Raw genomic sequence first — 22,598 nt, 5'->3', positions numbered from 1 at the left:
TACGTAAATGTTTATTAACCGATTACATGACAGTGTAACACTGACCCGGGCACTAACTAACTCCAGTACCGTAACAGGGTCGTTGCCTCCACAGGTTCTACTCATCCACAGCATCTTGTTATCAAGTCAAGTCTTCTCGTTAATTGCGCAAATCGAACTCGTTTGCCAGCACAGTACGGAAATGCCGATACGATTTCGAACTATCAAAGAGATAGACCCAGTCCAGCTCGGCTCTGCTCTGCTCGTGCTCTCCCTCTATTTCGATCAATCGAATTTTTTCAAGTCGTAGCTGCTGGCTCACAACTACCGTTGGCTCGCCCTTGAGGGGAACTCGTTTCAGGCGCTAAAAACGAGAGAAAAAACAAAAAGATTAATATGTAGTGAAAAAGAAATCGTTGCTTCCGTTTCCTGATCGACTGATCGACCGATCCGCTAGACGTAGCCACAGAGGCTCATGCAGATACAAAAAGAAGAAGAATATGCCTAAGAAGCTTAATAGATGCGATGGCGCAGAGCGGTTTTCATTTAGTCGAAGCAACTTTAAATGCATAATTAACAATTCTAGTCTTGATATATTTTGATTTTTTCCTTGCCAATTTTCAATAAATTTCTGAAACAATTTATATATTTGAATTTATCTAGTTTCTTCTTGTTTTTTTTTTATTTTTTGCACGCTCCGTCAACTGTGTCAAGTTCAAAGTTGAAACTTAATTGCTAATTGGCTGAGGCGAGATCTATTCTTGGCGCTAGCCGCTCGCTCCTAATTAATATTCGGCGAAAAAGTATCAAAGTGTTTTCAAGTTCAGAGACTCATGTGATGCCAAGAATATTCCCATTTGGCTGCCGTCTTGCCTCATAAACCCGAAAACATTAAGTCTGAAGAGCTAGACCAAGTGTCGGTTTTGAGCTCTCTCTCTCTCTTCTGATCTCTTCTTGGCTGTAAGTGAAGAGAAGTTTGGCCAACTGATTAGCAGGCCTAGCTACCCCCAGCACTTGGCCTCTAACTCAATGAGCGTCACAATCGGGGGAACGTGCCAACTTCTACCAGATCCACCGATTCTTCCACACAATTGCCCAACTGTAGTCCGGCACTTCTTTGCTTTGCCCATTCAATTAGGGCCCAGTGTGTTGTGTGCATAGCCGCCATGCCAATCCGAATGTATATTGGGCTTGAAATACCGAAAGCAAAATTCATATGCACATGTGATATAAATATGTTTAAATTGTTTAAATCTTGTCTCTCTGTCGCTCAGGGTCAGGGCGTGCTCGGCGCTTTCTGCACCAATTAAGACTAAGTATGGCCCGATCTTCCGATAAGCAGCAGCATATGAGTATGCCGGCAAAAGTTGACATGAAATATTTCGCAATTCAATAGCAGAAATTACGAAATGTCTGGTGTCTGGTCTGGAAACTGTTGTTGCTTCAATGACGGAGCTAATCGAAAGCGTTAACAAGCCGCTGTAACAATGTAATTACTGTTTACAAATTCGATCCGGACTGGACTCTAACAGGGGGGCCGGCCCGGAGCCAGCCTTTCAAAAAGATTCCGTTATCAATTAAAAAACGACGTTGGTCAAGGGTCAATCAATTTGCGGGCTTTGGTAACATTCTCTGGTGAGGGTTGGAAGTGTGGACACCTACACCTTCGCCAGTCTGTGCTAATTAATTGATGAATTTTAATTATATTCCATGTGCTAAATATATTTACTGAACAATCATGTTGCGTCAGCTTGAAATTGAGCTGAAACTAAGCGAATCTTCCCCTTCAACCATACGAACTTATATCCAAACTATATGAAATGTTCTTAGAGAATCTTCCATACAACAATATAATACAACTAAGAATTATTTCCTAAAGTTAAATGAACCCAGAACGATACATTTCGAGCTCTATTCATATGCAAACTATGCTCGCATATGTGTTATTTTTAAAGATGTTGGGGAACGACTATTTCCACATTTTGTTTAACATTGGGATGGAGATCAATATTCTTTTAATAATTTCATTAGCATTGAGCTATATACCAGATGCGCAAAAGTGTAAGAGACTTCTCCGCAATCTTCTCTTAAAAGTTTCCCCATCGTAAACATCTCCTTTCGCTAAAAGCCATGACTCACTCTTACAAGTAGACCCAAAATGTCAGCATCTGAAAGCAATTTGTATGAAGTAAAAGTAAGGTATTAATATAAAATGTCAACATTTGCAAATGACTCAATAATGGTTTTGCCTAAAATTGCCAATTGAAATGCGTAAACCCTTGTCAACGCCAGGGCCATTAATCAGGCAAATAATAAGCGACAAACATTTAGCATTTGCCCATAGCAAACGTATTCATAAAGGTATTATTGATTATGATGAAGTCAAAGCTGTTTCGCCAATGGCAAAGATCAAATCACATATACGAGTATTGATGAAACAGAAATTCACAAAATGCAGAGAAAAATCACAACAAAACTGGAGCTATCAAAGCATACATTTATCATCGAAGAGTCGGCGTTGCCGTCTTTAACTTCCGATTAACCTAGACCTAGACCGTGAAATGCCATGAGTCTGTTACCAAGCTCTGCCACATGTATAGCACTGAGGAGTAGAGTAGAGTAAAGTAGAGAAGCCGGCCGCCTGTGCTGGAGTCTTGGCTTGGATTGGCTTGGCTAATCGCATTCAACCGTTAGCAGAGGCAGAAACAGCGGTGGCCGTCGTCATCCTTGCCACTTTCGGCCCCAACATGGCCAAAATAATCAAGCCAAAGGTCGACGGGGGCTCTGACTGAACTTCAAAGAACAATTTGCAGCGTTGATGGCGTTAATTTGTGACAAAATGAAAATGGTTCTCGTTCATGTGGCATTCAGTGGCATAATTAAGATACTCGCATAAATGACTACCGCTCGAGACCCGGACCTCGATGAAGACTTCACTGCACGTCCGAAACTTTATATGTACAAACTTAATGACACTTGGCCCAGTGCCTTCTGCCTTGATCACGATAGCTTTCTGCACGTTCCCACAGAACACAGATCGATTATGGATCTGAGGCCATCTGGTTCTCCTTTCAAATTGTTTAGATTCCACCTTGATACGTTTACGGAGCAGACGTTCTGGATGCTGTCCGAGAATTTATTTAGCAAAGCACCAATCCGCGAGTCAACACCTCGATTGTTGTTCTCAGTTGTCCGAGAACAGGTTATGTTAACAGAATTCTCTGCGGGCCTGTAAGCATCAATGGGACTTACACATATCTATCTATACCTAGTCATATGCTCGTAAATACAAAAATCATCTGAGGTCATTGAAAGACAAGGCGGAAGTCCAGGAATATACATTACCTAGACCAGCCCCAAAAATTTAACACAACTTGTCACAATGTAAGGCATCATAAAAGATGTTTACGAACGTGTTTTAATTACTTATGTACAAGTACTTTGTCGTAGCATTATGGCAAATGAAGTTTTTAAACCAAAACTTGTTTAACTCCTTAGAGTAATGAAGTTTTTGGGAATTTTCGAAATTACTGGAGGGTTTAGTATGAGGAGAGAAGTAAAAATCTTACTCTTTAAAGTGTGGATCCTTTGAAAGGAAATAAAGATGAATAGAGTGAATATTAAAGGTATTATTTCAAGAACTCATGATCAGCAATCTAGAAGGAAGTAAGACTTTTGAGTTACATAAAGTTCTATACAATTTCTAATCATCATTTTGTAAGCATTTATTTATAGCTGAAAACAATTTTATAAGTCACTTTAATCCTCTTTACTGATTAGCTTTGTACCGTAAACTTGAATCTTGTCTAACCATTTCCTATACCTGGGAATGTCTATACTGGGATTTCCCTCTATTTCCAATCGAAATACTTAATGTTTTAGGCTATCGATCGAATCGTTACAAGCAATATGTTTTCTCTCAAAACTTTCGATTAAATTGCCTTCCAACTTTCATTGCTAATAATTGTTTTTGTTACATAATTCTTAAGCAATGAATTGCAAAGAGCCCGCAGCTCAGTTTATATTTAGACAAATGTATGCCAAAGCACTTATCATTTCTAAACCCCAAAGACTCTATTCAATTCTCAGTGCATTGACCCATTAAAGAGCAGATTCACCCACTAATACACGCGTCTTACCAAGCGGCAGCACGACAGCGGCAGCAACTTCAAAGTTGAATGCCATACGGAACATGCTAAAAATCAAGCGAACAGCTGAAAAAAAAACCATAAATAATAAAAAACGAACCCACTGGGCCACACGTATAAGCACAGAGCACGCATAGACACACACACACACTCGCACACACAGGTGCACACGTACAGGCACAGACAATTGCATGCAGTGCGGCGCTGAGCTGCGCGTCGCGTCGCGTATCGCAGCGAACCTAACGAAACTTCCGTTGTTCTGTGCGAAGCCTAAGAGTGTTCGTCAAGTTTTCGAAGTCGAAGTCGTAGAGGTGCCAGTGTATGGGTTTTGGTGTGGGATGGTATGGGTATTAGTGTTGCTGTGTAGTTGCCAAGTATTTTGCACAAGCTCAGGCGCTGTGATCGGCCACTGCTGCCTGCTGTTGCCTGTTGTTGCTGCTTCTCTTACTATTGCTGCTGCTGCTGCCTACAACTGCTGCTGCTGCTGCTGCTGCTCGGTCGACAGCGACGCGAAAAAGTTACTTTATCTTGTGATTGCCGAGAAGTTTTAGATTCAGTTGAGCATAAACATTCCTACGGTGTGGTGGTAGAATCAGCCAAGTCTGCGCGTCGAACGACTAAGCTAAGCCATTTAGTATACTATATTAATGAACAATTTGTGATCATCGATCATCGTTGAAAAGTGTCTTTGGAGAGAGTGCCACAAGCTGCAGCTTCTACTCGATCGAAGCTGAAAGCCAACAAACTCCACGAACTGCAAACTAAAAAATCGAAAGTGTTTTTTTCCGGCCTGAGCGCAGCATGAGAAATCCTGCGGCAAGCCTTTGACAGAGAGCCTAACGAAACTATAGTCGAATCTATATAGAACGAAGACGAAAGTGTGTTTGCAGCTTAAGTATATCATTCAGAAGATTGCTTAACACAACAAACAGAGGAGAATCATGACGATGAACTACCACTACTACAATGCCAGCTCGCGCTTCGATATGGCCGTGGAGATAGCCAATATCGCGTTGGATGAGTTCAAGACCCATCATATCTCACGCAACTACACGGGCCTGGTGCAGCGCTACTACCAATTGGTGGAAGAGGATTATGGCGGTAGGTGGAATTGATTGAAATTGCATTTAAATTTGAAGGCCTCCCACAAACGGAGACATTAAAGCGACAGCTCATCTGCCCTAAACAGCACGAAATCGTTCAGTCAACATTTACCCACATTATAAACGCATAAAAATGAGGAATTGCCATTTTTTTGTAGCCAACAAATCATAACAAAATAACGTACACAAAAGCGAACAAAGCGGCAAAACAAAAATGTCTAAAACAAAAAGAAAGAGCTTCAAAAAAGATTAAAAACCAAAAACTCAACCAAAAAAAAACTTCTAGGACAATTAAAAAAGGTTTTTTTTTGCGTGTGGTGTGTGTGTGTGTTTTTGAGTGTATTAAATAGAGACCTTGGCAATGTCAATTGTATTTTTGACAATTATTAACGTAATTAAAATGTATTTACATTTCTTATCTTAGCCATTTTTATGAAGCGACCGTCGAGATCGACGACTCAGCTGAGACTTTGTGTCTGCCTTTGCCTTTGCCTATGGATTTGCTTCTGCCTCTGGCTGTGCCGCTGGCTCTTTCCGTGTGCAGCTGAGCATGTAGGAACAAAAAAATAGCTAACAAAAATACAGACGATGCATCAGCAGCATTGATCGTACAACACGGGGATTGCCCCTGTCTCTAAGGGCATTTGCCTCAACGTTCCGTTTCCCGCCTTTGAGCACATGTGCCCCATATTGACACTCACGTCTTTGTCGCTGTGGAAGTCAGATGCCGCGCCGGTCGATGTCGCCGGTGAGAGGTCAATGGCAGGTCGAGCAGATGCGATTAAAATAAAAACAGTGCAAATAGTGTATCTCGCTGCCCGAGTGCGAGTGTACCCATCCAGCTGAGATTGAATCATGCCAAAATCATGCAAATAAACTGAATAAACTTCAAGTGCGGGGCCATAAACGAAAGACTTAGGAAACGAACTTGAAACGATGACAAGGCAAAATTTCTAGAAATTTGTCAAGGGTGAAAAACATTGGTTAAAGAAGAATAGTTTGAAAGGAAAATTTTGTGGAAAAGCAGCACAAAGGTTAGGACAGTAATGATCGGGAAACTTACACGGAGAAACCCAAGCAAAAATATAAATTTATAGTCAAAAAAGCTATTCAAATTTTAGATGTTTTGGAACTTGGAATTTAGCAGCAATAAAGTCGCTTAGAAACAAAATATTTAAAAATGATATTATTGAGAATTGCAGTTCAGCGCAGTAGATGTAACAGATGTACGCGTTTAAATATTCATTTATTAAGAAAACATCACACTGTTTTCAATATTAAAGGCAATAACAAAACAAAGTTCACTCAAGTCCACTGAAATCTCTAGAACTACTTAAATTAGATCAAATAGGTTCCGGTCCATTTGAAAACAATTTCTAGATTCCACACAGTCGTCACAATATCGAAATGGAATAATTGTTGGAAAAACAGGAATAATTGCAAGGCCATAAATGAATCCCTAGAATGTCTTTAATCAATTGCTGTCAATAAACACCCAGAGGCAACGGAATAGAAATGTTGACCAATGGAAAAATTCTAAGCAGTTTGTAATTAGTTGTCATATGGGGTTAGGGGGTTCCTCGACACTGACTTCGCTATGACGACATTGCCAGACGGAGCTCTTTGGCCAGTGGAAATATTGTATTTAAAGCTGGGATTCCGGTTCATGTTTGAGTACGATTACGATTGCGATTGCGAGTATTTATCAATTATTGTTTACTCGAAAGCCAAATGTGTCGACACATAACGCCATTCAGTGACAAAGAAATTAGCCGGCAAATAGTTTTCATATACTTTTTGTTCGAATCTATTCACGATTTCATTCAACTTGGATGAATTGAGTGGCTAACATAACGCGAAGTGCTATGAGCTAATGAAATGCAAATCGAAACCAGCTCTGGGACCAACCGTCTCGGGGGATTTGCATAGATGAAAAAAAAGAAAGAAATGAAATCAAATAAAATAAAATAAATTGCGGCAATTAATTTGATGATTTTGTTGCCTGAATTTCCAGATCCGCGTGCGGAACGCTTCCACCTGATGGACCATCCGATGTTCACCTTCGGCCTGGTGGCCATCTACCTCTCTTGGGTGCTCGTCCTGGGCCCCCTCTTCATGCGCGACCGCAAGCCCTTCCAACTGCGACGCACTCTGGTCATCTACAATGCCTTCCAGGTGGCACTCAGCGGTTATATGTTCTATGAGGTGAGTGTGGACTTTGGATTCCACCCCATTGTACATCCCCCTAATGTTATTCCCAATCCCCGTTTTGTGTTTCAGCACCTAATGGCCGGCTGGCTGAACTACTATAATCTGAAGTGCCAACCGGTTGACTACTCGGATGGTCCCATGTCCAAGCGGGTAAGTCGAAAACGAAACTGGCCCATCCTCATCCCCCCATCGAGTGGATCTATTTTAAGACGCACGCGTGGACTTGTAGATTTTATAGATTTGATTATGTCATTTGGCATTATTCCTTTGTCCCCGTCTCACCTTGCTGCGGACACTCTTCCGCTCTCTGGTCCGCAAGTTCGTTGCCTCTATGTCTGATGATTCACCGACTCCAACAGCCACCTCAAGAGCAATCAGCAGTGCGTCTGGGGCTCAACTCAAAGCCAGTCAGTTGGTTAGTTTTTTGCGTTGTTTCGGCCAGTCATACACACCGTCAAGACGTAAACAACAACAACGAGAGCCACAGGCAAAGTGTTTTAATTATGCCTTCATCATGGCACAAAGTTCACATTCAAATGGGCAGCAGATCTTGGAGAAGCTAATTAGCTGCCGAAGTGGCTTTCTTAATCCAAATTCTAAAGATAATTGCTGGCTTCCAGCCTTTTGTTACGCCTCTCAATCGATTGTATTCCCCCGTTTCTCAGCTACTTAAATGGCTGGCTGGGCACTCTCGCGACTAGAAAACAATTAAAGAAATAGTTGGATAATTAAACTTTAAAGTTAAATGCAGCATTTAGTGCCAATTTGACTGTGGACCACAAAATGAGGCATTCAAATGTTTGTAAAACTATAACATTGGCGAAAATTTAAAGTTGAATGTACACCGTTGGATGAAGAGGCAGACTAAAGTGGATAAGAGAATGAAAGTTGTCTGTTTATGTTAATAAGAACATTCGCCAGTTGTTGCTACCTCGCCAAGTGGGAGAACCTCCTCAAAGAGTACTTCCTCTGACATTCACTGCAAGTCATTTGGGTTTGCCACAACCCCTCCAAAGGCCCTTGCCTCATGCCTAACGAATGTTACAATCAAATTAGCAACATTTACAAGAGCCCTTAACCATTGCATTCGCTGTTTGCTGCCAATTGAGATTGTACTTGGCTTTTATTTATGCTTTGAGTCAATAGAGCATAAACCAGGTGTGAACCAGCGGAAGATCTATCCATTGATCGATTTCACATCCGCAGTAAATCCCAGAAAACCCGAAACAATAAAACAAACCGCCGACAAGTCAATAAACTCTGTGACAAAGGCCAGTCACAGGGCTCTGGGCATTAGCATAATTAGCATCCGTCATACATTATCGTAGCCATTTCCTCCGCGAGAGACCCATAAATGTCAATATTGTTTACATTGCGCATGGCATGGTTTCACTTTTTGACCAACAATTCTTGCATGGAACAGGAAAAACAAGAAACCACAAAGAAAATGAAAACGAAAATGCAAAAGAAAAAGAAAACGACAAACGAAAAGAAACCAAACGAGGCGCAAAGCGATGCCAAGCGATGCTAAGATGTTGTTGTCAATGTCATTGCGCAAGTTCTTCTGCTTTTGTGGTTTCTACGTTAATTGGTCACGTCGCTCGATGGGCGTTGATAATTGCAGAGTGACCTTGCTAGGTCAGACCCAACACCCCACTTACCCCAATCTCGCACTCTCTATCTCTTTGGCAGATGCTCAACCTGTGCTACATCTACTACCTGTCAAAACTGACGGAATTCGCCGACACCGTGTTCTTTGTGCTGCGCAAGAAATCCTCACAGATCACCTGGCTGCATGTGTACCATCACTCGGTGACGCCACTGGAGACCTGGGTGCTGGTCAAATTCCTTGCAGGTGGGTCCAGCCATAGAATATGTTCTATGTGTGGAAAACTATAACCTTTAATTTGCAGGTGGAAATGCCACATTCCCCAATCTGTTGAACAACTTTGTGCATGTTTGCATGTACTTCTATTACATGATGTCCGCCATGGGACCCGAGTACGCCAAGTTCCTGTGGTGGAAGAAATACATGACCGAGCTGCAGATCGTAAGTATAGACCGATCAGGCGGGTAGGCGGGGGGGAGGGGTTTATTAAAATGGATCTGTTCCAGCACAGATACCGCCCGAAAATTAAACGAAACTCGTTTAGAAGTTTCGGCGGCATGCCAGAAATGTGCTTCTCGGACATAGACTCAAAGTTAGTGACTGCTGCTAGAGCTGTTGGCAATTGGCCAAAAATGCAAACCAGTTAGACCGGCAATCCCAGCCGTGCCTCTGCCTCGGCCCCAAGTCTAAGACACTGCCACATAAAATGGTATTATTCATTTAGCTCAAAAAGCACACACACACACAGACACCATCATAATGGCAATCACGTTCCTAGATGCCACACCAGCATCTGTCTCTGTCTGTGTGCATATTGCCAAAAAATCTATTGGCCAATGCTTCTTTCTAGCTTTGTGAATTGTGCATTTGGCCAAAAACACGAGTGGCATTTATCGCACTCAGATTCTGCGACCTCTGCAAGTAGTTTCTATTTGTTTCTGCCACTTCGATGATCACCCGAGGGCCAAAGGCCATATCTTCTAGTCATCGATCGGTCATGCATTCTAGTGAATTGCACAAGCTCTGATTAACGACTATCTGCAAATGCAAAAAGCAAAAAGCAATAACAAAAGCAAAAGTGAAACCGAATCGAATTAGATACTGAAATAAAACAAGAGATTGGCTGCTCTAATCTTGTCTTATTTCTGGTTTTTCCCATCTGTGTTTTTGTTGTTTCGGTATTGTCTATGGCTCCATATGATCAGTTCTCGCTGGCTACGCATAATTCAAAGACTTCAGAGACCAGATACCACACTGGTAGATATATAAATAGAAGTACATAATAGAAGGGGACAACTTTAGTGGGTAAATACGATCGTATTCGTATGTTTCATTGCATTTTAGCTCTCTCTCTTTTTTTTCCATGTTTCGAAATTCTTGAAACGCATGGAGACATGGCAGGTTTAGTTTGTTCTCTGCTGCTGCTGCTGTTGCTGGCCTCCTTCTATGCTATACTCGTATATGCTATATGCCATATGCTATATGGTTGCTGTTGTTTTTGCTAGTGAATCGCCTTGAGGCCTCGCTGCTCCACAGTTGAGTTGTCAAACGTTCAGTGACTAAGTTAAGTACATACTAAGCACTGGTTTTATATATGGAAATGCAGGAGGTAAACAGGTGGAACTCTATATGATAGAATCAGAGAGAAAAATGATCGAACTGAGTGAGGATTAGGAGGGGTGGAATTTGAGAATAGAAATGGAAAGGATTTTACTATGTGCTGCCTGGAATGCGGAGCCTGTAAAACACTGAAGGAAAACCAGAATGTTTATGAGTCAAGTATAGCTTCCTTGAAGTATGATTTATTTTAAAGAATTTGCATGAGTTTCTTCACGAGGTGGAAATATAATAGCACAGAAATTCAATTTCATGATACAATCAAATGCTGTATTCTGCTGATACTTTTCAACTGAAATATCCCATCTATAATCCCACCCAAGCAGTTCTTACTGTACCCATTTTATGCGCCTATGATACTTTACTCATGTGTCGCCAGTTGAGTGCTCATTTAGATTGTTGCTATATCTGTATCTGTACTGTTGTTTTCGCAGTCGTTTCCGAGCTGTTTTCTTGATGTTTTCCAATTGCTTGTCGCTCGATTCTGTGCGATTCCCACTACCCGCCGCCTGCCGCCATTCATTTATAATGAGGCGGAGCCGCAATCAAATGTTGAGTGGGCAAACGCATCTTATAGATAATTTATCTGTCATGCTGTTGTTGCTGCTGTAACCGTTAAAGCGGTTATACTAAGTAGTTGTTGCTGTTCTAGTTACTGCCGCTGTTGATGCGAGAGAGTATTTGTGTCTCATGCGCAATAGCCTCAATAGATTCTTGCCGATCCGTTTCGTTCCTGCCGGGCATTGGCAATTAGCCACAAGAAACGCCAAAACCAAAACCATATATCGCACGCTCTAAATTGTGGCCGAGAGCCGAGAAAGAAGTCTGTTCCGATTGTTGGTAACATTTTGGCTAGCCGCGGCATTGCCACATCCTCCAGCCAAGCCAGACCAGACCAGACCAGGCCAGAACCAAGCACCGCGCAGACCGGGCTAATTCCAATTCCAATTCCGAAGTTTCCACATTTGGTGCACATAGACTTCAAAATTCGACTGCGACTTCCACTCCGATTCGACCAGTTTCGATTACATTATCATTTCGTGTTTCGTTCCGTTTTGCGGCAATGAATGTTGCCCGCCACCGATCCGATCCAAGCCGATACGCTCCGAGCTGATTCGGAGTCGTGTGGCGTGGAGTCGAGAGTGAAGTCGAGAGTGGAGCGTTCACTTTTATCCAGCACCGCGACGAACTTGCCACACCAACCCGGTGAGTGTCTATGTCGGCGATTGCGTTTTCTGTGGCTATTGTCGATGGCAATCACTGGGCAGACTACTCATGCAATTTTCCACTGCCTCTAAGTATCTGTGTAATGTCTGTGCCTGTGCCTGTGCCAGTGTGTGGGTAAAAGTCAACAAGCGATCTGCCACTTTCAATTGCCAGCCAATGATCCGAGACTGGGACAGAGACTGGGGCTGGGGCTGGAAATGGAAATGGAGTCCCGCGTCTGGTCAAGTCATGTTGCAAGTGCAACTGCATTTTTGTTGTGGCTATTTGCCGGCACGGAGACATGCCACACACGCAATCGCAGACAGTGGCAGAGCGTACAATGCCTCTAAAGATGGATTATGCAATCGATTGACAATAATAGACCCGGCACGGCACAGTGGTACAAGTGAGTGCAAACAATGGAAAGAATGGGTTACTTTAGATGTTGAAAAGTCTGCAAATAATCCACTGTTCAGCTTACACTTTCTGTGACCTGTACCCCTTGAAGTACTCCTCAGAACTCCCCCTAAGACTGTCCCATTTCCATCAATCTTGCGGTGCCACTGACAGCAATGGAGCGTTTAAGCGTTGGCGCTGGCTTTCAACGCTCCAGCCACAAGCACTGCTCAAACTTGGCCAACAGCAGTGGCAGCGAGTGGCACGGCACAGTTGTCCGCTTGGCCAACCGATAGTGCCACAGGCGGCAGCGGCTGCTTCCTATGGTTCGTTGGCTCAGTGACTTTGCCACAACTTGCAGTGCAGTGTTAATGGAAACTTGCAGCGCTTGGCTGACCAACGTAATATTTTGTAGGTCAGCAAAAACTGCACACTCGGCGGCACACACAACAACCAAAGCATGTACACGGACAGGTTTTTTTGGGGCTTTCAGCAGCAGCAGCAAGAGGCGGCACTGTGGGAGGAGCAGCATGCGATTCGTTAGACTGCCGCAAAAGCAAAGCATCATAAGTTTACGATCAATCAGTGATCAATAAACGAAAGCTAAATATGGGTTGTATAACACTCACAGTCACGAGGGGCTAACGGGGTCGCCAAAGGTCAATGGAAGCAGCCAACGAAAGACATCAGTCAGCGACTTGTTGGACTTGGTTAAACAGAGACGCGGGTCCCATTCATGGATACTTAATAACTATAGCACATACTCATAGTTATTACAACAAATCCAAATCACATCTCGGCACTCACTCAGCACTCGCAGTGCATATCTGAGTACTTTTTGATTGCCTTCGCTGGGTGCCAGCTCAAGGGTGCCACAACGATGCTGTGTGTTGATGTTGATTGAACGTACCCCGGGCGTTTTATTAGCCGTTTTATTGGCCGCATTCAAAAGAGCTGTAAGTCAGGAGAATAAAATCTTATGGCCGCACACGGGGCTAATTGGATGACGTTACAACTTCCGTAACGAGACAAGCTCTAAGCCCTTCAATGCCACGACAATGACCAGAAAGAGGTGGGCAAGTGTCAATGCAAGCTTGCCCACAGAGGGGGGCGTGTCCTCTGTGGAAGTTTCTCATTATTCAGGCATAACAACACTTGATGCTAGAATGTTCCCAGTGTCTCCACAAATGATATATTATTATACTCACTTTGTGACCTGTCAATCTATAATTCTCTTTTCCCCCACAGGCTCAGTTTGTGCTGTGCATTTTCCACACGTTACGCGCCCTCTTCAGCAACCAGTGCCAGTTCTCCAAGTTCATCTCGGCTCTCCTTCTGCTGAATGCCTCCATTTTCTTCTGCCTCTTCATGAACTTCTACATGCAGAGCTACAAGAAGTCCAAGGCGCTACAGCAGCAGCAGCAGGAGAAGCTCACGGCAGCAGCCAAGGAGTTGGCCTGCAAGGCGGACAGCAACAACAATAACCACATGGAGATGCTGACACAGAAGCTGAAGGCCCACTAGAATAGAAGAGGTGAAGAGGAAGTACTTCCAGGGATTGCTCGAAAAAGGGAACAAATTTTTTGCATACTCGTAAAACTGGACAAATTGGTGTTGGCAACAAAGAACAAACGTTGGAAGTAGTTTTTGGTACAAAGGTTTTAACTTACGCTAAGCTTAAGCTTAAGAGCCATAAATGCACAGATAGACAAACGCACACGAACAGAAGGAAGGAAGTCCAGCCAGACGGTAACTAGAAGAGCCAACAAATGTGCGGAGCCCCCCAACCAGCTAGCTTCTGCTTGATTGCTTCGCTTGTCCGTTCGGTGAAGAGAATGCCTCTCTGGCTAGCAGTCGCAACTGTATTCGTAATCGTATGTGTAACTGTACAAGAAACTGGGTCAATTTTCGAGATCTGCCTAGGTCGTAAGTCCACCTAATTCTAGAACCTCACGACCGTATCGCGTTGAGTTTCTTAATCGAAACTCTGCGCTCTCCCCGATAGTGCCTAAGTAAGTGTTAATTGTAATTGTGTATAGACGATTTTGTAAATAGCCTGTTAAATGTTAAATGTTAAATATTTGTAGTCCGCTAAGCCCTCTAGCCTAAGCAAACTAGTCTAACTTACAACCTGCGCGCCACTCAATCCTGAGCAGCAGCGCGCTCAATAAAGCGAAGACAAATAAAAGCGAAAGAAAAGATCAATTTCAATAACGAGCCGAGACGGTTTTGTTTTTTTCACTTCCCCATTGGACAGAGCCAACATTTGGCAGGGTCATTCACGCGGAAAATATCAATTAATTAAGGAGAAATCGCATTCATACAGTCTATTCATGGACTCACACTTAAAGTTGATCAAATGTCTCAAGTTCGACAAGGAATTATTCTGGCAATCCATTTTGAACTCGAATCAAACCGCCGATATCCGATGGGATTGAGAAGAGGTGGGTACTCTGCCAACACAATGTGACCGCATACCACAAAAAAGTAATATTGTCAGCGCAGTGTTAAGTGGGTTAAGTTCGTTTGTTTCCTCGGTATATTTACGGTATATATTAAACATGAGAACGTATGTTTCTGAAAGTCCGACAGTATATTTAATCGATAGATCCGCGGTCACACTGAAAAATAGTTTTGGAGTTTAATTTTTACGAAAAAAAAAAAAAACCACATATTTTGGTGACCCATTTTCGTTGCGCACACTTCGCGCCACCACAATCCAAGCATGGAACAAATGGAGGTCGACGTGGACATGTCGGCAAAGCCAAGCACCTCGACATCGGCGGCTGCAGCTGCCGCGGCCGCAACAGCAGCCGCTGCCGCCGGCAGCAACAAACCAGATGCACAGCAGCCACAGCCCAAGGGGAATGTTATGGCCGCACAGGGCACAACCGGCTCGGTGACGATCTCACTCCATCCGCTGGTCATAATGAATATATCGGAGCACTGGACGCGCTTTCGTGCGCAGCATGGGGAGCCGCGTCAGGTCTACGGAGCGCTGATTGGCAAACAAAAGGGACGCAACATTGAAATAATGAACTCGTTCGAACTCAAGACCGATGTGATTGGGGACGAGACGATAATCAACAAAGACTACTACAACAAAAAGGAGCAGCAGTACAAGCAGGTTGGTGCCCCAATTGAATCCATGCGTTGGGTCGTAGCAATCATTTCGTCTTTGTTTTCTGTGCAGGTATTCAGCGACCTCGACTTCATTGGCTGGTATACGACGGGCGAGAATCCCACAGCGGACGACATAAAGATACAGAAACAGATAGCAGCCATCAACGAGTGCCCCATCATGCTGCAACTGCATCCGTTGTCGCGCAGCGTGGACCAGTTGCCGTTGAAGCTCTACGAGTCGCTGATCGATCTGGTGGATGGGGAGGCCACTATGTTGTTTGTGCCGCTAACCTACACACTGGCCACCGAGGAGGCGGAACGCATTGGCGTCGATCATGTGGCACGCATGACCTCCAATGAGTCCGGCGAGAAGAGTGTGGTTGCCGAGCACCTGGTGGCTCAGGACAGTGCCATTAAAATGCTCAATACACGCATCAAAATCGTGCTGCAGTACATCAAAGATGTGGAGGCAGGCAAGCTGAAAGCAAACCAGGAGATTCTGCGCGAAGCGTATGCCCTGTGCCACCGGCTGCCCGTGATGCAGGTGCCCGCCTTCCAGGAGGAGTTCTACACGCAATGCAACGACGTGGGCCTAATCAGCTATCTGGGAACACTGACCAAGGGATGCAACGATATGCATCACTTTGTTAACAAATTCAATATGCTCTACGACCGCCAGGGATCATCGCGCCGCATGCGCGGGCTTTACTACTGAACGGACAGATTGGTTTTTAAATGCGATGCGATGTGTGTGAGTGTGATGGGATGTACAATTAAAGCGTCAACATTATACATATTTGTGTATGCCTTTGTCCTAGGGGTTGGCTTGGGTAGCGTGTAATGGGTTAATGCAATTTTTTATTTTTTATGCTGACAATTGGCAAACTACAAATACAGATACAGATGGAATTAAGCGGGCAGAGCCAAGTGGGCGGGGAATCCACATACATATGTTTATCACTTTCTTCTTATAATCCATGGAGAGATGCTGAGCTTCGAGCTTCTTAAATTCAATTCAATGTGTCGCCCATCTGGCCATTCTATATGCATATACAACATTTCCTAAACACTTATGCGTATTATATGTAGATACATCATCATTTCATTTCTTTTCATTTCAATGCAAAATCGGTGGGAATTAATTTTAATGATTGTAATCATCGAGCTTGATGTTGGCTGCGTACTGCTGCAGGAATTCCACCTCCAGTGGGTGCATTTCCTTGGCGGGAATGATCAGCGAGTGCAACGGACCGCCCAGGTCTGTGGAGCGCATTTCGAGCAGTGTAGTCACGGCAATCTGTTGCGTCTCCTGGCCAACACGTGCCAGGCCCACACACAGGGATTGCTCATTGAGCACTGTGTTGCGCTCCAGCGCGTCCTTCTTCTCCACGATGTTGAGCAGCTGGTGGGCGGCCTCCGCCACACTCATGAAGCGCGGCGGCATGTACTCATTGCGTTTGCGCATTAGCGACTCGGGGGTGGGCTCCTTCACCTTGATGTCGAGCAGGCACAGCGTGTGCATGTTGTGCAGGCGATTCAGTTTGACTTTGTCGTAAAAACTGTCTGGCTTCCAGGTCTCGTCCCAGTACGGTATGGACACAGTCTCTCCGAATTTGTACAATTGCAGGCCGCAGCAGCCGATGGCATTCATTATGGACGCATTGTGGATTACTTTGTAGGGTATGTTCTTCTCCTTGGCGCGCAATATGAAGTCTGTGTGCGTGGTGGCGCCGAAGGGGTCGCCGACGACCAGCAGGGCCACATCTGTCTCGCCAGCTCCCGCCAGAATCTCATCGGCGCCCTGCTCCACAAGGTCACGGTCTGCCAACAGCAGCGGTCGACCGTAGAATTCTTGCTGCAACACACAAAGCGACAAAAATTAGGTGAAAATCGTCTAATCGGTATTCCTGCTCCCACCAGCCCTGCCCCCAAGACTACTCACCATGTCCTCAAGGCTACAGCCCAAAATTGAGGTATACATTTCGAGGTACACACGACTGCATTGCTTCACAATTTCAAGCCCTTTCACTGTGATATCCTTGATATCCCCAAGGCCGAGTCCGATTAGATAGAACATGCTGGGGCTTTAGCTGGTGCTGGAGCTGTTTCTTGTGTGCGTGCAAATTTCAATCGCTACTGCCAATTCTGAGCTTAAAAGTATTTAAATGTTGTGGAACCGACCCCAACACGTGCCCCTCAGTGTGACCGCGGATTTATCGTAAATATACCGCAAGGCCCTAAAAAATATACCGTAAATCTACGAAAATACCTTCGCAAACACACATCCGGCTAGAAATTAATTATTTAAATTAACTGTTGTTTATATATGTATTTATACATCTATTCCGTAGTATCGATACTCTATCTTGGGTACAAAAAATAATACTTATTCGAAACTCTCAGCATTGGCATCTTTAAAGGAGTGCAACAGGCACTACAGCAAACTAAAACAGAGCAAGAATTAATAAATGTATTATGCCAGACAAGTATTCTTACTTTTATGTTGCCCCGCGTACAACGCAGAAGGCAATGAATCGCTCCACCTGAAAAAAAACATTTATTAATGTTTACTCAGTAGCTGAATGTGCAAAAAACTAACCATCATGGCAAAGAATGTTTGGTTGTCGGATCTACCCAATCCCCTGAGCACGCCTAGGAAGTATTTGTGCATCTCAGATCCCATTTCATTATCGTGAAACTCTTTACGAATATTTGGCATATTTAGGAGCAGGCAAATTGTCCGCATCATCATGAACATTTCCTGATATTTACCAGCGTCCGCTAGCTCCTGCCAACGGACAAACTTTGCCATTTGGAATGCATTCTGTGCCTGCAAATAGGGATGGGGATGGGGAATTACAATTCAATGCCAGTCACGCTGCTACTCACATTACCAGTCTTCTGCAGCTTTACTGGGAGTTTGGTGTACCTGGCAAAGATGGTCAGAAGCAGGGCCATGGCAACGCCACTGCCATGGCCAGATGAGAGCACTAGATGGGGAATGGCCATCTGCATGTTCAAAACATTTTGCAATCGCTTGGCTCCCTCGCCGTGCACGAACTTCTCGTACAATCCATTGGCAATAAAGTCAATCTGAAATGCAATTCAATCGTATAGCAGGAAGGAGAATTGGATGTGCTGGACACCGTACATGCGGTAGCTGCAGACCATCTCCTAAATTTGAGACAGTATCCACCAGCATAAAGCGCTCCCTGACGACTATAAAATTTTCCTCGTCGTATGTCATCATCATTATGGCCAGAATGTAGAGATCAAGCAGCTCCTCCAGATCAAAAACTCCCCATGCATGGCTGGACAAAGTCGCATTCAAGTAGCTTAGCAGCTATACCAGACAGAAATACCTTTTCAGAACACTTAATTTCGTGGAAGTTTGTTTACCTTACCTGATGCGAATCTGTTATTTGGGGCGCACTACGAAAGTAATCCTTTATGGAAGAGTTGGCCAGGAATGTCGTGAGTTCCTCATGATTATAGACCTTTCTTTCTTTCCTCTTATGGTCTGGATCAAAGCATATATCCTTATATGCGCTTAGATCCATTTTATTTGGCGGCAAAACAAAGTGAAAACAAAATAAAACAAATACCGCTTACGCTATATTTTATACTTTTCGGTATATTTCGTCGTCGACTGTTTATATAGGTATATTTCGACAATTTATCGGTATATTAAGATATAGTTTGCGTATATTTTAGAGGGTTGTGCGGTATATTCTATCGATAATTCCTCGCTCCACGTGCGGGAAAATAGTTTCATTTATTTCGTTTAATTTTGGGTTTTAATTGTTGAAAATATCTAACTATGGCGCCGGTAAAGAAGCCAAGGCCTCAGCAAATAGCCAAACAGGCTTCTCCCACCAAAAAGCCAGAGCCGCGCAAAACTGTAGTCTCCGGACAGGTAAGAGGAACAACATTCTCAATGGCTGCCGCCTGCTAACTGTAAACGTGCCTCCATTTCAGATTAAGAAAAAATTGCCAAAGGCCAACCCAGAGGACCAGAAGGAGCGCAAGGAACGCGGCATTGTGTTCATCAAGCACTTGCCGCACGGTTTCTTTGAGCAGCAATTGCGCCAGTATTTCAAGCAATTCGGTCGAGTGCTGCGTGTTCGGCTGGCCCGTTCGCCACTCTCTGGCAGCAGCAAGGGATTTGCCTTTGTCGAGTTCGAGTATCCGGAGGTGGCCAAGGTGGCCGCCGACACCATGGACAACTATCTTATGTTCCAGAAAGTGGTAAAGGCGTCGTACATTCCGCCCGAAAATCAGAAATTTGACTACTTCAAGACATCCGTGAAGAGGGTGAAAAATAAGGTAAGGCGAGCAGAGGGATAGAAAATAGATCCTGTAAATAATCAAATTTTCAGGCTGGTAAAGAAATCTACGTTTCGGAGATCACCAAGCGAACACAAAACAGCGTAAAGAAGCAAAACAATTGGAGTGAAGCTGCCTGCCAGAAGCGCACCGTTTCCAATCTTGGCAAAGTCAAGAAGCTGCAAGAGAAGTACAAGCATCTGGGAATTGATTTCTCGAGTCTACTGGTGGAGCCAGTCAAGAAGTCCAAGGAATCACCAGAAGCCGCTGCACCATCCACCAGTGAGGCTGCAAAGTCCAGCAAGAAGCCGAAAAAAGAGAAGGAGGTTCGCATAGAAGACTTGCTGGGCACCACCATCGATGAGGACTCTGATGACGAGGACTATGTGGATGCCTCCGAAGATGATTCCGATCTTGAGTTGGAGAACGGAGAGAGTGACGAGGCCAGCGATGATTCTGAGGACAGCGAGGAAGAGGAGGATCTCCCACCGCCGCCCAAAAAGTCGCAGAAGAAAAACAAACTGGAGGACAAACTGAAGCGCAAACCTGGCTCTGGCGGTGTGCAAAAGAAGAAGCCCGCTCCGGCACCTAAGGCTGCCAAAAATGCCGTCACACAGAAGCTGCAGCTGGCCGCAGCCAAGACGCTGGCCAAGCCCCTGCAGAAGGTCAAGTCCAAGAAGTTGAAGAAATAATCGTAAACTACATTTTACTCTAATTACTTAGTAAGCGAACATTTGTAAGAGAAGTTGTGTTAAAAATATGTCCCTGTACAAACTAGCAGTGCGTCTTGGTGGCTCCTATGGCTCCTCCTCCTGCTCCCTCCAGCTTGATGCGTTTGCACTTCATGCGACGATTCTGGAACCAGACCTTCACCTGCCGCTCCGTCAGCTCCAGCGCCACGGCGATCTCGTACCGTCGCAGGCGCGTCAGGTAGTTTGAGAAGCAGAATTCGCTCTCCAGCTCCTTAAGCTGCGACTTGGTGAATGCCGTGCGCTCCTTGCGCTGCGAGGTGGCTGCCCTGGCCTTGGGACTGGACTCTCGGACTGGCTCTTCCTGCCTGGCGGGGGACGACCTGTGCTGTTCCAGCTCGTGTGCATCGTTGGACGACGACCAATTGGCATCCATTGCAATATATCCCTGATTATAGCTCTGACCATGGCCATAGCTGTAGTCCGTATAGCCTTGGGTCTGACTGAGCCACGACTTGCTAAAATCCACATAATAGCAGGTCTCACAATCCATGGAGTTGGAGTTCCTCATGCTGGTTCTGGTTCCTTTCGCGGCTAGAGTCTACGTAATACTGATGCGCTCGGACCCAAGGGAGCTGCTTATTAAGGAAGTCTCTCTCTCTCTCTTCCGATCGCGGCTCAATCTGCTTTTTCACTTAACTGTAAATGATGTGCTGCTGATATGATAATTGTCCGCAACATCTGGACACACAAAAACCAAGACAGAACCTCCCCCACCCCACTCCCAGTAGTCGCGTGCGCTCTACGCTCTGCGTTCCCTTTTCTTTCATAGTTTTGAGCGGTTATGACACCCACAATCCCCGCCCTATGTTTGCTTAGTCTATGGATCTCTTGTCAAAACAAACCCGAAACGATCCAGACGTTCCGACTCCGGTCAGAAACGGAAGTGCTCGCCTAGGGCACTGCGCATGTGTGCGGTGTGCATGAGTCAAGTGCTTTGTGCCGGGGACGGCGTTGCTATAAAATTTGAATATCTCCAGCGGTCGTAAAACTGTGTCGGAGATTTATCTTAAAGTCGCGCAATTGCACGCGCTTTTAGGCTGATGCGGCAGATTGACTCCGAGCTACTGTCCGTAGTTCCAGCCCCTGTCCACAGAACCGTAGTGGAATTTGATGTCATAATTTGGAATATTCACTGGCGTGGTAGATGGATGAGAAGATGCATCAAATAGAATTCATAATTAATTTAAGTGCACAAATTATGAAGATATTCCGATTGTAAAATACCATTGGGAGATGTGCTATGATTATAAGTAGTTAGATGCTTTCACCAGCACAAGATTAAAAGTATGCAAGTACCAGTCGGAAAAGGAAAAACAAATTTGAATGTCATCAGCATACATTAATGCAACTTAGGCAGGTCGTTCACAAACCGATTGAATTCATGCAGAATAGTGTGCTCAGGCCATGCAGAGGGTTCCAAAGCTTTGGATACAGAAAGCTTTGGAATCGGAAAGAAGAATTTTGAATGATGAGATATTACGCTTATGTGTAAAATTAAATTTAGTTATAATAAAGTCTTCAGGCGGCGATTTCAGCTAAGTGCTTAGATGTAGTTTGGCTTCTGGTTTAAGACAAGAGACAAAGATTGCGGGGGACCACTGCTATGAGTGGTACTCCAGAAAAGCGAGCTAGTGGAGCTACTCCTAAAAGTCTCAGTGCGGGAGCTGAGGGGCTAGGAGAGGCTGCAGATCCATCCCCATTCAATGTAAGAGAAACTGGATGCTGGATGCTGTTGTCGATGGCATCACTGGCAACTGAGTCCGAAGTTATATTGACAGGGGTATGGATTTTTGAGGCAACTACCACGTTGTTAGGCGTCAGAGAGGGTGGACCCTAAGACGGCGGATGGCAATCCATCGGTGTCCATCGGTTTCCTCTTCTGTTGCGCGCGCTATTTTTAAATAATATTCATTGTTATCAGTTTACATACATGTGTCTCTTTTAATAATTTACATACATGTACATACTGAACACAAGGATCCTTTGCTTCCAGAAAAGTTGATTTAATGAAAAATTTAAATACAAATGTGTAAAATATAAGGTCATAAAGTGTACAATCCAATAGTAAGTTGTATTTATAATAAGCCAAATTAATTTTTCAATCGGGTTAAATTATTGTTTTCGTGTA

The 22,598-nt window shown here is 44.3% G+C and overlaps 6 protein-coding genes across 6 annotated transcripts; 3 read left to right on the top strand and 3 right to left on the bottom strand.

The window, feature by feature from the left end:
* Nucleotides 1–5,068: 5,068 nt before the first annotated feature.
* LOC117896307 (elongation of very long chain fatty acids protein 7) lies at nucleotides 5,069–14,491 on the top strand. Its single transcript, XM_034804530.1, has 6 exons — nucleotides 5,069–5,228; nucleotides 7,245–7,435; nucleotides 7,511–7,591; nucleotides 9,134–9,296; nucleotides 9,355–9,491; nucleotides 13,518–14,491. Exons 1-6 carry the CDS (start codon nucleotides 5,069–5,071, stop codon nucleotides 13,791–13,793), a joined length of 1,008 nt encoding a protein of 335 aa, XP_034660421.1. The 3' UTR covers nucleotides 13,794–14,491.
* Nucleotides 14,492–14,891: 400 nt separating this feature from the next.
* LOC117897230 (COP9 signalosome complex subunit 6) lies at nucleotides 14,892–16,188 on the top strand. Its single transcript, XM_034805948.1, has 2 exons — nucleotides 14,892–15,396; nucleotides 15,463–16,188. Exons 1-2 carry the CDS (start codon nucleotides 14,995–14,997, stop codon nucleotides 16,105–16,107), a joined length of 1,047 nt encoding a protein of 348 aa, XP_034661839.1. The 5' UTR covers nucleotides 14,892–14,994; the 3' UTR covers nucleotides 16,108–16,188.
* Nucleotides 16,189–16,230: 42 nt separating this feature from the next.
* Nucleotides 16,231–17,606, bottom strand: LOC117897231 (diphthine methyl ester synthase). Its single transcript, XM_034805949.1, has 2 exons — nucleotides 17,335–17,606; nucleotides 16,231–17,247 (listed from the first exon to the last, which is right to left on the bottom strand). The coding sequence occupies exons 1-2, from the start codon at nucleotides 17,467–17,469 to the stop codon at nucleotides 16,537–16,539; spliced, it is 846 nt and encodes a 281-aa protein (XP_034661840.1). The 5' UTR covers nucleotides 17,470–17,606; the 3' UTR covers nucleotides 16,231–16,536.
* A 102-nt stretch (nucleotides 17,607–17,708) lies between these two features.
* Nucleotides 17,709–18,992, bottom strand: LOC117897233. The gene is made up of 6 exons (XM_034805950.1): nucleotides 18,797–18,992; nucleotides 18,544–18,735; nucleotides 18,282–18,485; nucleotides 17,992–18,222; nucleotides 17,889–17,935; nucleotides 17,709–17,836 (listed from the first exon to the last, which is right to left on the bottom strand). The coding sequence occupies exons 1-5, from the start codon at nucleotides 18,950–18,952 to the stop codon at nucleotides 17,891–17,893; spliced, it is 828 nt and encodes a 275-aa protein (XP_034661841.1). The 5' UTR covers nucleotides 18,953–18,992; the 3' UTR covers nucleotides 17,709–17,836; nucleotides 17,889–17,890.
* Nucleotides 18,993–19,117: 125 nt separating this feature from the next.
* LOC117897848 (MKI67 FHA domain-interacting nucleolar phosphoprotein) lies at nucleotides 19,118–20,495 on the top strand. Its single transcript, XM_034806916.1, has 3 exons — nucleotides 19,118–19,308; nucleotides 19,371–19,718; nucleotides 19,772–20,495. Exons 1-3 carry the CDS (start codon nucleotides 19,213–19,215, stop codon nucleotides 20,408–20,410), a joined length of 1,083 nt encoding a protein of 360 aa, XP_034662807.1. The 5' UTR covers nucleotides 19,118–19,212; the 3' UTR covers nucleotides 20,411–20,495.
* LOC117897849 (homeobox protein MOX-1) lies at nucleotides 20,475–21,250 on the bottom strand. Its single transcript, XM_034806917.1, has one exon. The coding sequence runs from the start codon at nucleotides 20,976–20,978 to the stop codon at nucleotides 20,493–20,495; it is 486 nt and encodes a 161-aa protein (XP_034662808.1). The 5' UTR covers nucleotides 20,979–21,250; the 3' UTR covers nucleotides 20,475–20,492.
* Nucleotides 21,251–22,598: the final 1,348 nt, after the last annotated feature.

Source organism: Drosophila subobscura, chromosome O (genome assembly GCF_008121235.1).
Source record: "Drosophila subobscura isolate 14011-0131.10 chromosome O, UCBerk_Dsub_1.0, whole genome shotgun sequence".
In the NCBI taxonomy this organism is placed as follows: Eukaryota; Metazoa; Arthropoda; class Insecta; order Diptera; family Drosophilidae; genus Drosophila; species Drosophila subobscura.
The sequence above is the reverse complement of the archived record's forward strand: the minus strand, read 5'-3'. Positions and strand labels throughout refer to the sequence as shown.